This window comes from Nelumbo lutea, chromosome 2, assembly GCF_056320005.1.
Source record: "Nelumbo lutea isolate HS-2025 chromosome 2, American lotus-T2T, whole genome shotgun sequence".
NCBI lineage: Eukaryota > Viridiplantae > Streptophyta > Magnoliopsida > Proteales > Nelumbonaceae > Nelumbo > Nelumbo lutea.
Genome location: NC_142685.1, coordinates 104,695,530 through 104,710,770, shown reverse-complemented (window position 1 = coordinate 104,710,770; position 15,241 = coordinate 104,695,530). Strand labels below are relative to the sequence as shown.

The following is a 15,241-nucleotide window of genomic DNA, read 5'->3' as shown; positions in this document are numbered from 1 at the left end:
CTTGACTGGGTGAAAACCAGGCAGTTTGTTGAAAGCCAGTCAAGTTGCTGAAACCCACCCGGTTTAATAACAGTGTTCTAGTTCTGGAGAAAACAAATATTATAACCAAGATTAGAAAACCATAAAACTTCTGGTCCATGGTCCAATTGGTCTAACTATCGCCCTATTTGGGTCTGAAAAAATTGAATTTCTGATCTTCTACCTTCTCCTAAATGTACCAAAAGTGTATCTAGAACCCAACGAACCAACTCAAACAACTCAGGCATTTTGCAATGATGATGGTTTTATAGAACAAAAACTAGTTTCCCTCGAGAAGATACCTTATTTATTATTTGCAACTTGTAGCATGAGTAAATTTTGAGATGTTTGTTTATTGATCAAGAAAAGAAATACTGAGATGTTAGTGTTGAGCATTGGGATGAAGTGCTATTGAGTTCAGTTGTGTGTGATTTTACAATATTAGTATCCTGGATGCAACTTCCGTTATGTGATTTGTGGGTTGTATTGACATTTTCTACAGCCTTATCTTCATGAATCTCGGCATCAACATGCTATGAGAAGGGCAAGGGGTTGCGGAGGCCGTTTTCTTAACACAAAGAAGCTTAATGAAAATTCTGCTAATGCCACAACTGAGAAGGGCACAGGTTCCTGTGCAGCTGCCTCTTCACAATCAGCAAGCTCCTCAGGCTCTGAACCCTTGCCTTCCAACTCTACCGCAAATGCAGATTCCTCCAATAATCAGCAAGAAAATGGGCCCTCAGCTCAGGATCCTATGCAGCAACCACAGACGTATTCCAATGGCAACAGCTGCTACCAACATAACCAAGCCTTCCCTTTGTCAAAATTTCATTCCATGTCAGAGGAGAGAGGTGAGGAAGGAGACTGCTCAGGGCATCCGAGGGGAAACATCCCAGTGAATCGGGCCCCAAATAGGGCCCTCACCATCCAGTAAGAGCCCCATGCATTGGGTTGAAGGGTCTCCAGTGTTGCTTAGTTGGTCCTATTGATGCCATCTCTGTAACTCAGTCTACATCTCTGTAACTCGGTCTACTGGTGCTCTGCCATGCATTATTGTGTACCTGTCATGTTTCAGGGAAGAGCTAATAGAAAGCAACGCTGGAGGTTTGAGGCCCCCATCTAACCAGGGAGGGATGGTGTTTCTCAGGCAATTCATTCTTGGCTTGCATTTTTGCTTTTGTCTGGGGGGGGAAGGCAGTGACGATGTAGGTGGTGGTGGTCTCTGTGACTTCTCTGCCGGCATACTTGCGTTTTCCCCCTCTAATCTCATGTACAAAGAAAGTTACGCAGTAGAAGTAAATGTGAAGGATGAAAACAAACTAAGACCTCTCTTTTTTATTTTTCCTTGTTTTCTATTTGCCATGTGATCTGGAGATTTCAGACGATCAAACATCATGCAGGTTTGTAAAGGCATCTTTCTTTAAGAGAGAAACCTTCTCCCTAATCTTTTTTGTTTTTCTTTATTGGGTAGTGCTTTTCTATCGCATTACATCTCTCCAAATAAATGCTGAACAGTTGCAGGCTTGTCCTTTTCGTACATGTGCGGGTTTGTATATGTATGTACAGAAATATGTACACAAACTATAGCAGAATAGCTGTTGTGGGTCTGTCTTCTTCCTTCTGATGCGGTTTTTGTATGAAACAGCAATGGTGCGTCGTCAGAGTTCTATTGGCATTGGGTACCTGCCAAATATGGTTCGATTGATCCTGTGATGCTTGTCAATCAACTCGAAAGACGAGCGACCCAGCACCTCTGGTACCTCGTTGTCATGCTTTTGTTGGTGGTCGTGAAAGGGATATATAGATGAAACTGTAAAATCTCTCTCCTGGAATGGGAATTTGATTGGTTGGTACTTGGTACCTTGGTACGGAAAGTGAAAGTGAAAGGTGAAGGTGGTTTAAACGCTGAGAGACTGGTGTCCAGGCCTGTGGCCCATGTTCTGGTCTTCAGAGAAAGCAGGGAGGGATCCACTGAAGCTGAAAAGGATTTCTCAGTATCCCACTTGCCTGATGGCTGATGCCTCTCGTTCAGGTTCAGGTTCCCTCTATATCTGAACCCACTAGTTCTGAAAGGGCTGAGGATCAATTCAACTTGTAGTTCCTGTATTTGTAGCACAATTTCCAACTTCACACTGATTACCAGGAAGCATTATTCCCAGAAAGGAATAGAAAATTAACAAGTGGGAGGAAAATACAAAGCTGCATGAATCTTCTCTTATATCATGCACGCAATTGGCGATCGAAATTGGACGACTGGGTCTAACCTCAGCCAAGATAAACGGCTCTAGCTATAGGGATAGGATACTCGTATAGCCGGCTCCACCACTACAAGGAAATGATCGTCTTTGTATGACTCCTAGTGTCTGTTCCGAGGGCGCTGCTGCTATACCTACATTGCTGGTGTAGTACTATGCGGCGGATGAGGTGGTTGAAGGAGGTATCGTATGGCCCTACTGCCCTAGATCTGGGAGCTATTGCAGAAACCCCCACTGCCTTTTTGACTCTTGACCTGATTTTGCAGGTTCAAGGAAACTCTCTTAAATGGTAGTATGGTACATCACATGGTTGATGGTGCCAAACAAAGCTCCTAGCCAACTACTGACCACCGACATTGAACCTGTCCATACCCTGATGTCGTTGTTTCATTAATTTATGGCGTCCTCTTAGTTTAACCCCTCACCCCACAAAGGCAGAAACCGAGAAACTCCCTTCCGTGGGAATGAAGTTCTAGTTTATTAGGTGGAGCTGATTAATCTGCAGTGGGCTCAGTCACAGTCTAACTTTTCATTTCTTTTTCTTTATTAATTGCTCGTTCAAGATCAAACCTTTGCTTTAGGTCAACTCAATTTTTTTTTTTTTTGTTATTATTAAAACACCCACTTGATACAAGATTAACAAGTATGCAGCTCCATCAGCCTCACCAACCATATTTGCGAAACAAAATTCTCAATCTCGGAGCATGAATTCTGTTAGTGATGGGTAAAAAGGAATGTGGGGAATCCAGATCCATTCATCATCATCATCATCAATCAGCACAAGAGCATATTAATATTGGAACTTTTAAATTTTATTGGACTATGGTAATGAAGCAATATCTCCAATTCCCCATTTTTATGTTAAAGTCCAAAACTGGCACTCCACTGTTAGTGTTAATTAGTTCAAGAGGTCAATTTGCTAAGTATCATGAAGCTGTTTTAATCCCATATTGTGCATCCACAAATGGGTTGATGGCATACATGTTCAGCCCTCTTGTCCGGCCTGGGGCCCCTCCTTTGAGGGAAGACACATCAAGCACAAACCTGTTCAAACACAAATAGACAGAATGAGAGTTTGAATGCACATCAGAGTCAGTCTATCGGTGGCATAGTATATATGCTTACCAATTTTTTGATGCTTTTCCTAGTTCAGATGCTTCGCATTGTATCAGGACCTTCTGATCCATTTCTGATATTGATTGGCCCAAGGGGACACCTACAGTCTTTGGAGCTGGATAAAATTTTCAGTGCCTCAGTAATTAATTGTTTAGAGGAAGCATGTGGAGTGAGCAAACAGGTAAACAAGGAAACAATAATCTCATGTGACCTCCTAAGCAGCCAAGGGTACTTACATGATTGATGAGTGGCCTCCATGCTCACATCAAGGCCCAATATTTTCTACATCAAAGATTACCTTTAGTTATCAGACCAAAGTGCTTGGAAGCCAAAAGGACTCCCCCAACTGGTCAGCTTGACCATATTGAAGTTGAAGCCTAAATTGATGGGTTCATAAATTTACGAAAGAAGCAACAGACACCTTAATATTCTTGTAGCACCTTTCGAGGTCATCGTTTACCAAGATATGATCAAAAAGTCCTGAAGATCTTCCTTGTTCAAGCTCTGCTCTTGCATTTTTGAGTCGTTTTTGGACCTGCTCTTCCGTTTCAGTTCCCCTATAAAAAAACAAGAATTTAATTAGACTAGCTAAGAGATTAGTAAAAAACTTAATCTCTTGGGCTTCCAGCTTCTGACTCACCGTGCACGGAGCCGCTTCTCAAGCTCCTCAAATGAGGGTGGACATATAAAGATGAAAATTGCATCAAGAGAACTTGCCCTTACAGACCTGGCACCTTGAACATCTATGTCGAGTATGCACCTCTACAATAGAACCGAAGACATATCAAACATAGATCATCATCTATGCCTTATCCCAACTATATAAAGATATCAAATATAGATATATACCATTTTAATCTTAGCATATCATGGTACATAGAGGAGAGCTGAGAGTTCTGTTCGTGTGTGTTCATCCTGTGTGTGCGCTTAATGATGCAGGTTGGCCTTAAAGCTAAGTGTTAATCTAAGCGGAAGTGGGCCATTCCAATACAAAGTTGGCTCTAGGTTATGATCCAAGTCCACACTATCCTAAAATTCCAAATTAAGACTCATGTTGATTGTTAGGTTTCAGTTATAGCATATCTAAGGCATATAAAATATTCCAAACTATGAATACCAAAGCCATAAGCCCATGACTTCTATATTCTCCTACAACAGGAAATAATATACATGATGAGTTTTTAAAGAAACAAAATATTCTTTTTTTTTTTTTTACCTTTCCTGCATCTGCTACAACCTCAACAGCTTCAATACTTGTTCCATAAAGATTCCCATGAACAGATGCAGATTCTAGGAATTTTCCATCACGTATGTCCTTTTCCATGATGCTTCTCTCAGTGAAATGATAATGGACTCCATCCTTTTCTTTGTCCCTTGGAGCTCGGGTTGTGTGGCTCACAGAGAACCCAAACATGGATGGGAAATCCTTCATCAGCTTGTTTATCAATGTGCCCTTCCCAACTCCAGAGGGACCACTGATTACTATTGGCTTGGGAGCATCACCTCTAACCCCTTTACTCCAAGCAACCACCTCAGTGCTCAAGATCCTTTTCTGCTCTCTAACATATGAGGTGTCCACCTACCAGCAATACAACAAAGATTAACACTTAAGGCTGGTGGGTCACAAAGATTAGATGACCTTACATTTAAATGAAAGCAGCAGGATACCAACTAGATATCTGAAATTTTTAGATGGATGGATCTGTGACAAACTTAGGACACCAACCTCAAGAAACCAGGCACAGTTTTCTGGGGTGGAGTCCCTCTTAAGAATCAATATTCTCTCATTATTTAGAAGAACCGCTGAGTGACTCTTGGATGGAATGGGTTTTGTGCCTAATACTGTTGGAACACTCCTGCAAATTTTAGCATAAATCTGTAATCCCAACTCAGGTCAAAACTCAACAGCATTTATGCCAGGACCAAGAACTCACCATCTCCCGGTTGATTTGTCGAAAACCCGGACGTCAAACGAAGAAGTTGATACATCAGCAGTTCCCCCAATCACAAACTGAACAAATCACGGGCACTTTTAACATGACTGGCATGGATTTTTCATCGAGAACAAAAGACAGAGAAGATGTGCAGAAAGAAGATCTAATTTGCAACTCAGATTTGTTGCTTACAATCTTTTCTCCTACGATGGTAGATGTCTGGTAGCCTCTGGCTTCTGAATCAAGACCAACGGCAAAATGTTGTTTAACGTCGTCTGTGAAGATCTCCTGAGCTTCACCCTGATTACCAAAACTCAGATAATCAATACCCACTACTTGCATACCCCATTACAACAAACTCAAAGATCAGTTTTCTACGAAAAGAAAACCATGGCCAGGTATCATATTTGTTCCAAAGTCGCAGTTTTCATCTACTTTGTCACATATTCGTAAATGCCAAAAGAAGGTAACCACAGAAAATTCAAAAATAAAAATAAAAACAAAAAATAATCTCACCATGGAAAATCTAGCTCTCTAATTCAAGCTTCAACCTGAACCAGAAGCATAAGAGAAATAGCAGAAGATCAGAAACAGAAATACCATTTTTTCACCTGGATCTGTCGCAAGTTGTATGGGAGGGAAGGATACATAAACAAATAGAGAAATAGAAAAGAGCATCCATTGAAGGACTAAATCCCATCAAATGAACATAAAACAAAAAAACCGAAACAACCTAATTAACTGAAAACCAAAAGGAAAATCGGAACCCAGATGTCCATATATAATACAGGCCAAGAAAATGCAGTCCTACAAAAAAAAAGGCCAAGGAAAGAAAATAAACAGCGAACTTTCGAAACAGAGAATAACGTCAAACAAATGCAAACATAGAGTTCCTAGATTTCTCAAAACCAAAGAAAAAAAAATCAGAAAAGCAAAGGAAGTACCTACTTACCAGGGAGAGAGAATTAAATCCCACTTCAAGCTGGTTGGGATGCTTGGGTTTTATGATATTGTAGAGCTAAAAATCAATACAGTATCTCCTATAAAACAATAACCAAAAAAATCGATAAAACCAAGACCAACCACCTGGTCTCTCAAACTGGTAACGAAATTCGGAGAATGAATGGAGAAGACTAGAATGAGTTGAAGAAACCCGGAATGCATTCATGACGTATATAAAGTGGGAGCGAGAGAGAGAGAATTCAAGAATCAAGCCCCTGGCCCCTCTCTGGCCCTTCTCCACGTTGGCTCTGGGTCTTATTCAATCCATCCCACCGCAAAACCGGACTTTGTTAGCTGGTTTTTTAGGAAACTTCCTTTTGGATCTCCTCAACGGTTCAAGTTCAACCTATTTATCCAAAAAAACAATTCGGCCAAGATGAACAGATTTAAATTTTAAATATTTAAATAAATAAATAATAAACTTTTAATTTTTTAAAGCATGAATGTGGTGACGGTGCAAGGTGGTTGGTATTATAAATGTCATAAATCTATAAAAGTATATGTTTTTAATAGTGTTTAAAATTTTAAGGGTCATTTTACTAAAGCACCCCCATAATTTTATAGATTTATTAAAACCTATCCTATAATTTGTAATGATTTACTTAATTGATTTTGTCTCTAACATTTATTCAAATAAATTTAATCAAAAGTGAATATAAATGAAACTGCCAATTGTGCCCCTAATAAGACATAAGGAATTACTCTATTCAGTTCTATTTGGTCAATTTTATTTTATTTTTTTTACAGAAAAGTATTAGGGGTATTTTTGAAATAAACAACCATAGATAAGGCCTATACCCTTGAATATTTTTCTCTTGGTTTAGGTGATCATGTTACTATTTTTAGATGCCAAAACAAACAATTGTTAGTTAAAGATAAATTAAGTAAATAGGTTACAAACTATAAGGGGTGTCATAGTACTTTGGGTTAATATTAAAAAAGGATTGGGGAGTGGAGATTGGTCAGCCTGAAGGTCTGAGGAGGAATTGATTGGGGAAGCTTGAAAAATGGTTTAACCCCCTAAAGGGACTGTACTATGTACTCTCTAGAGAGGGATTAAGCCATTGTAGTTCCTACAATAAATCTAAAGCCTAAAAGGAAGAGAGGTTGTGCCCTATTGTCAGCAGCGCTCCCCTTTGATTTAGGGATATTTTTTTCTACTCTGATTTATTGTTTGGTGTCCCGAGTTGATCTTTGAATTGAATGACTCTGTTTTGACTTGGGGTGGTTTAAACCAGATCTATGGAGGTCTATGCTCTTATACAATCCATTATTACAAAATGCAACTTCTTTCATCCAAGTGGGAAATGGATTTCATTTCGAATTTGTGGGTATGATAATCATCAGATCTATTAATGGCATGGATTCATACTTGATCCTTTATGCATTCGGGTTCAATTCTAAAGCAAGATACATGTATGATGGATCCATATCAATCTCAAATCCATGTTGGTAGATTCAATTCAAAACCTGGGCTTTTAATGATCCAAATCCCTGAAATATAGGTATAGATAGGGCTACCAATGGGTCGGGTTTGAGTCGGGACAAGGTGTTTCAGTCCCAATCTGATTATAAATAAAGAAAAAATCATAGACCTAGAACCATCCTAATTAAATAATTAGGATATTCAGGTCTGACCCAATAGACCAGATTATGCTAGGGATGGCAATTTTCCTTATTCCCATTGGGTAGCCGGTTTCCCCGATCCCTCCAGATTAGGAATGGAGATTGTCTTGGCCGGGATGGGTGCGAGGATAAGGATTGATAGTGAAACTAGACCAGGGATGAGAACGAGGGTGGGGAGTTAATTCCCCACCCTTTGTCGACCACAACTGTATATGTTAAATATATACATTTATAATATTATTTGTATTATATATCAAAATATATTTAAAACATTTTTATATTTAAAAAAAATCTTTTACTTTAAACAAATCTATTTTCTAAAAACTTTTAATTTAAAAATTTTGGAGATTAGGATCCCCAACAGAAATCCATCAACATCAAGGATCGAGATGGGGAGTATGGTCCCCTCCCCAAACCCCTATTGCCATTCCTAGATTATATTGACAGCTATAATTATTTATACAAATAATAACTTAAAACATTATTTTTGATAATATAACATTAATTAAAATGACAATAAAATAATAAATTATTTACATAATATTAAATCAAGTGGTTTTAACTAAAATTATCTTATATACTATCTATATGATTTATCATTTAATACATAAAATATAATAAACATTATAAAAAATAAAAATCATTTATATATTATTAAAAAAAATCAGTTCAGATCTGCCAAACCCGACCGAGCTGATAATCGGTTCAGTTCGATCAAATGGATAAAACCCACCCATTGACAACCCTAGGTTAGATCAAGGTTAGATTTGAGGTTGGCCCTCTTCATTTCATGCTAAAGTGGCTTTGCTAAAAATCAACACAATAGATGGTCTCTGACATCTAGTTTCCGACCTAGGATGCAGAGCATCTTTTCTAACTTCAAGAAAGTTTACACTGTCCAATTAAATACAAGAAAATCATATGGTTGTAATCTTCCACACATGTTGATTGTTGGCTAGATGGGACCCATTGGATACCAGAAACATGGGACTAGTGGAAACTTACGGTATCTTGGACCCATTTACAAAACTTGTCTTCATGGGCCAAGATTTTTAGCTTTTCAGATATTTCACCACATGATCTGGATTTCTTGATACCCATGACCGTTTGAAATTTGGATCACCAGGTGAATAATTATAGCTCACCAAAGTCCTGTGCACTGGCTTTGTCGAATCCAACCCAACCCGTCTTATATAGAACACACTTTGTACTCAATCAAACGTATGCATACAAAGATTTCAAATTCTTCAATGTCAACAAGTTTGGTTAAGCATGGGTTAACCTCAACTCAAAACCAACCATAAATTGGATCAGTGGGGATCCACCATTTAACCCGACTCACTTACATCCCTAAACCACCACTAAGCTGATTCTTTGTTATTGTTGTTGTTGTTGTTGTTTTACATTGTGTTAGGTTTTGAAAGAAAATAACAAAAAAAAACAAAAAGTTGTGGTTAAGTTATTTATGAATTTTGTGAAAATTCTCTCCCAACTTCCTGTTTTTCTATTGTTTTCTATCAAATCAAGCATATCTATATTATTATTTTTGACATTGAGTTACCACATTTCTCTTCATTTAATTCTTTCTTGTTGCTGAAAAAAAATCTCCTGTAAAGTCTTATGTTCAGAGCATTAATTCCCATTCTTTCGAGATCAAATTGCCCCACATGAACATCTTAGCATGCATGAGGAACATCTCCTTTACTTGTCATTGGGAGATGTTCCCAATACATGGTTCTGATAGGCTGTGGGGCACTTATGGGGTGCCCCGTTCTTTAATTAAATCCTATATTAATTAACCATATTAAAGAAAAATAAGTATGATAAATAATAATTCGTTTTATTAATGATAGAAATAAAATACAAATTAAAAACCAACCCAAAAATGGATTGCTTAGTGGCAAGTCAATAATTAAACAATTTGGGTCAATGTGCCAACCCTAGATGCTATAATTAAATAATAATAAAAATTAAAAAATAAAACATGCAAAAGTATAAAAGGTACAAAATAATATTTGTAGAAAACATTTGGATCTGTCTCTAATATCGTAAATTCATTATATTAAATAAAAATAAGTGTGACAAATAAGAATAATTTTTATAAATATATAAATATAAAAAAGTTAAAATTGTAAAAAAAATTGAAAATATATTATTTAATATCATCATCATCATCATAAAAAATTGGCACATGCAAAACACATGCATACTTATTAATAGCCTTAAATGATTTCTTTAAAAGTTTAAAAGCAACTCATTAACTCCTTTCAAATAGGGCCTAAGTTGATAAATGCCATTATAAAGGGTGGGGTAGAGCGAGGTGCATGTGAGGTTCATTGGTTTTATAAGTTTAAACCTACACCTATTGAGAGAGGTGCCAACTGGTTGGTGGGTAAGGCCTTGTGCTGGTTGTAGCGAAGGCTTGGGATTGAATCCCGCATGGACTAGGGTTGGGGGCTCGATTGGGCTTTATTACTACTTATGTCCCTTACGACTAGTGGGAGGAATGGACGCCCATGGATAAGTTGCATCAGTCAGTCATTGTTCATAAGGGCATTTTAACTGAAAAAATGAGATAAATCCTTAAAATAAGGAACGCCAAATACAACATTATTTTTTTTTTCAAAAATTTACACACGGACAGTCTCAGCAAGGCATACACTTGAAAAATATTAAAAACACAAAATATTTCGCATTTAGCATATCAGGGTGGGGCCGATATGATTTACTATTGATACACCCTAATACGTTGCGAAATTTTGAACCTTGATCTTTAATTCTTGTTGAGATATAATCTTTTTTTTTGTTGTTGAAAAGGAATTGTCTTAGGGATTCAAATAATAATAATAAAAAAAACAACAACAACAAAAACTCATGCTAAGCAGTTCTTCTAAACCGTAGGATATATAGTGCCTGTTTCTTGAATTCATTAACGCAAGGTTTAGATTTTCCGGCCTAAAATGGAAGGATTTTCCTAACCATGTGCAAGGAAATCACTTAAGCGTCTGACCCACTAATGTGTTAAGGCTTCTAATGAACAGCTCCTGTAAGATTGGACACTACTGCTCACTCTCAAAGATCTAGAATTGCACAGATGCTCACTGGATTTCTTTGAATTGCGCACATCTCAATTTTTGATAAATGGGGGATCACCCTTAATCAACAGAGAAAAGGTCATATTTTAAAAATAATAAAATCCCACATATTGATTTCCAAAATTATCAATAGGGGTATATTATTGTTTTTTTCACTAATTAATAGAAAATTTAATAAATCAAGCATGCATTGATTAAAAAGTTAAAGTGAAAAATGGAATAAAATGAGAATAAATTAAAAAATATGTGTTTAAAATTTTCAAAATGATTATATTATTAAAGGATGCCTAATTAAACACCAAAATGGTTAAATAATTAATAAAAAATATTTGATAAAATGGATTAAAATTTTAATAAAATTATAAAGGTTCAAATTAATACAGATTCGTGATAAATAATATTTCAAAAAAATATTCATCATTATTAAATATTAATGACAAATGCCAATTCAAATGAATTTAAAAATTAATTAAACAATTCATAAAATGATTAAACAAATGGTAAATTACTAAATAATACTCTAATCTGTATTAGAATAAAACATAAATGATATATAACAATTACTCATTTATTAATTACTAACAATTAATATTCATTAAAGTTAGTAAAACTTCATACAAATTTTTCCATGCTCAGTATAGGGTCACTCACCAGTTTTAAAATTAAAAAAATCTCATATATTAATTTTCAAAATTTTGATAGGGGTATATTGTGTGTTTTAAATATGAACATATTCTAGTCTATCAAAGATAGGTTAAATCTCTATCGGCCAACTAAATTCACGATTTATGTCTATACTATATATAAAAGTGCGGATGGAGAGTGAAAATTTTATTGGGCTAAAATTACCCTCTATTTCTTTGTTTAAGAAAAGGGTTGAAAATGAAATTGAATCTCAAATAGCCAACTAAATTCACAATTTATTTCTTTGTTTAATGCTAGCTTTGATGGCTACTAAAATTCTCATATTTCTCTATTTAGTTCATCTTTAATTGTAAGGGTTGAAAATATAATTTCAATTATTACTTTCCACCTCATTTAATCATTCTCATTAAATTTTATACTTAAGGTATTAACTCCCATTTTTCTCTTATTAATCTTATATTTAAGTTATTTTTCACTAATAAATGATACTAGTTAGATCTATGTCAATATTTTTAACAATATAAACCCATATATTTTAAAATTGATTAAAAACAAAACAATTCTTTATCCAAGTGGTGACTAAACAATTCAACCATCTGAATCAAATTGATCAACCTATGAAGTCATAGTTCTGTATAAAATTTTTAAAATAAAAATAAACTGAAAATTACAACAATGTAGAAAAAATAGACATGTCTATGATTTTTCTTAGTCAAATTAAAAAAAGTGTAATAAATAATAATTATTTTAATTGATATTAAAAACAAAATGCATAATTTAAAATTGACTAAAAATGAAATTATTTTTATTGTTTGGCAAAGATCATAGTTAAGCTTTTGGGTCAAATGTGTTAACATTTAATGTCATAAATAAATAATAAAAATTAATAAAATATATAAATACAAAAATAAAAAATACATAAATTTTGCAAAAAGAATTCAGGCACATGTATAATATTATATAATTATCATATAAACAAAAAGTAAGTATGACATATAAGATTTATTTTTGCACAGAAATATAAAAATTACAGAAAAATTGAACACATCTATAATTCTATTTTTACAGTACTATTAAACATATGAATATGATTGTGGAGCTTTTTTTTGACTAAAATACTCATTTTTGAATTTAACCCGTATTTAATTATGATGTTTAAATTGTAAATTGAACTACTACTTTTCACATTCAATTACCTCTATTTAAATCTTACAAAAATAAGAATCTAGCCAAATAGGTAGGCATGTCAATCATACTTGAAACTTCACAACTCAATCCAATTATCAGATATTTGGATGAGATGTTTATGTAATCAAATTTGGATTTTGCAATCTATTAATAATAAAAGACAAAAGATAAAAAATATATATTTATAGAAATTTTTTATACATTATTACTATCATTATCATCATTTAGAATAATCCACATACATACTAGTAGTTAACAATGATTTCTCTAGAAATAAATCTTACATAAGACTATTAATGGATCAAATAGACTTGAAAAAACTGGATAAAAGTGACCTAGTTATATAGGATTGATGTTGCATCATGTTCTCAGATTACAATTGAGTCGTAATCTATTTTGCATCAATTTTTTATCGATTGATTATTATTGACTAAATGCATGTTGTACACGATGTCACAAAGCATTGAAAAAGAAAAAAATGAAGGCCTAACAATGGGAGTCCAAATCTCTTGCTAAGTCTACCCACATATCATCGCAACCATACATGGAGCACATATCATCCTCCTAAAAAGTATTATGTATGGAAAGATGTTCTCAATGCATAGAGAGATAGTATATTGTAGGTAGATGTGGACAGAAGATCCGGAGTCCAACAAAGGACCATACAAATCCCAACACTTCATTGGTTTTTCACATTTATTTCTTTTTTGGGTCGGGCCTGGGTATTCCCTGACTCGACCACAACTGACCCATTATCAGTATCAGCCCGGTAGATAGATTGGCCGGGGAGGGTCCTATGGCATTTGGTCTATGATACTTGGATTCATCATTAATGGCGTTCATAGCGAATGGCAATGGGTAGGGTATTCATGAAAATTGCTCTTTTCATTTTCAAACTGGTTTAATTACTCTTGATCACAAACCCGTTCCATCTCAAACCTGTTTAACTCATCTCAACCCATCCCATTCAATTATTATTATTATTATTATTATTATTATTATTATTATTATTATTATTATTATTATCATTTTTCAAATTATGTGGAATCCAACAATAGTAGTTATACTTGTGATGGCCCCAAACCCAATTTCCAGTCCTATCAAAAAGAAAAAGAAACTAAATTTGGCAAATTCTCTCTCTCTCTCTCAAATAGATCTACTTGTCTTATCCAATGACAAATTGCAATTGGAATGGAATGAATAATGTATAACGCGGCTAAATGCATGAATCCTAACATTTTCAACCCTGCTTATAAACCTTTTTCTTTCTTTCAAAAACATAAAATTTATATAATTATATTAATTTAATTTATTTGCTACGAGTAAGAATTGAAAACAATGCTTATGTATATGGTAAGTGTGTGTTACTACGGCATGCTTTGTGGTTGGACTGTTTTTAGGGAGTCCAAATCTCCTTTTACCCACATAATATCATAAACATATATGGAGAATATCTCATCTTCTTACATAGTATTATACATGGGAGATGTCTTTAATGCATGGGGGTAGTGTGTTATAGGTAGATGTGGGTAGAGATCCTACATCATTTTTAGGCTGTACCTGTGCTGTGTTTGAAAGATCTTTCCCACCATGAATACGACCATCAACACCAATGTTTTAAATACCAACCTGGAACAAGAACCTCTTTGTCTAACGGTTTTCTGGTCAGTAGTTCAACCACCTGGTCTGGATGGGCAAATCACTGCAAATTAAAATGAAAAAACAGCCAAAAGTGTTGTTTGGGTTAAACGGGTCGATGGCTCAACTGCCCAAGTCAGCCGGGTGCTGACGGTTTTTGGCCAAGGACCAAGTCAGGGGTGAAATTGAACCAATTGCCTGAACGATTTCGGGCCGAAGGGTCCAACCATCTAGGTCAATGGTGGTTCAAAAATCATGATTAACACTTTATTTAAATTAATCAAATAAATTTAGAGAGAAAATTAGGCTATTCCCCTCATGTAGGGGTGTCAATTGGACCAGATTTTGTTTAATCCGCTCTCGTCCAATACGAGTCCATTACTGAAGGTCTAGGTCCAATCCAATCCAATGAATACTTTGGAACATTTTGGATTGGTCCAATTCAACCTCCTGATAATCCAATCTGTTCAAATTGATTTGAATTTAGATTAGTTCCAATTCAAACCTGATCCATTGACACATGTATTCTTATCTTCTATTAACGAACTGGGTGTTGATTCAACCCGATACAATCTAATATAAGTCCATTACAGATGGACCAGGCCCAATCCAATCTAATAAATACTTTAAACCATTAAACTAAATCTGGATTGGTCCAATTCAATATATTTTATTGGTCTATCCAATCCATCCAAATTTATTTTGGGTCCAACCCAAAACCAGT

At 35.2% G+C, this 15,241-nt stretch overlaps 2 protein-coding genes across 7 annotated transcripts in view; one reads left to right on the top strand and one right to left on the bottom strand.

The window, feature by feature from the left end:
* LOC148872492 (nuclear transcription factor Y subunit A-1-like) overlaps positions 1-1,462 on the top strand; it is a 31,031-nt gene extending 29,569 nt beyond the window's left edge. For all 3 annotated transcript variants that reach the window (XM_088968965.1, XM_088968966.1, XM_088968967.1), the window contains exon 6: positions 521-1,462. In XM_088968965.1, coding sequence (XP_088825091.1) covers positions 521-952 — 432 coding nt within the window. In that variant the 3' untranslated portion in view covers positions 953-1,462. The remainder of the gene's footprint in view (positions 1-520) is intronic.
* Positions 1,463-3,063: 1,601 nt separating this feature from the next.
* LOC148872491 (guanylate kinase 2-like) lies at positions 3,064-6,698 on the bottom strand. Of its 4 annotated transcripts, none has more exons than XM_088968963.1 (12): positions 6,276-6,472; positions 6,057-6,130; positions 5,840-5,874; positions 5,516-5,623; positions 5,324-5,400; positions 5,116-5,245; positions 4,606-4,968; positions 4,030-4,151; positions 3,811-3,946; positions 3,626-3,671; positions 3,399-3,504; positions 3,064-3,317 (listed from the first exon to the last, which is right to left on the bottom strand). In XM_088968963.1, the coding sequence occupies exons 3-12, from the start codon at positions 5,840-5,842 to the stop codon at positions 3,200-3,202; spliced, it is 1,209 nt and encodes a 402-aa protein (XP_088825089.1). In that variant the 5' UTR covers positions 5,843-5,874; positions 6,057-6,130; positions 6,276-6,472; the 3' UTR covers positions 3,064-3,199. The 4 variants fall into 4 exon arrangements, with proteins under 4 accessions (XP_088825089.1, XP_088825090.1, XP_088825088.1 ...); XM_088968964.1 differs by having other exon boundaries at positions 6,268-6,468; XM_088968962.1 differs by lacking the exon at positions 6,057-6,130 and having other exon boundaries at positions 6,268-6,698.
* Between the last annotated feature and the right edge of the window lie 8,543 nt (positions 6,699-15,241).

Coding starts and splice junctions, on each gene's coding strand:
- LOC148872491 (XM_088968962.1), bottom strand. Junction 4,969..5,115: donor ACTGTGCCTGGTTTCTTGAG/GTTGGTGTCCTA, acceptor TATTGCTGGTAG/GTGGACACCTCATATGTTAG. Junction 4,152..4,605: donor TTGTAGCAGATGCAGGAAAG/GTAAAAAAAAAA, acceptor GTTCTATTGTAG/AGGTGCATACTCGACATAGA.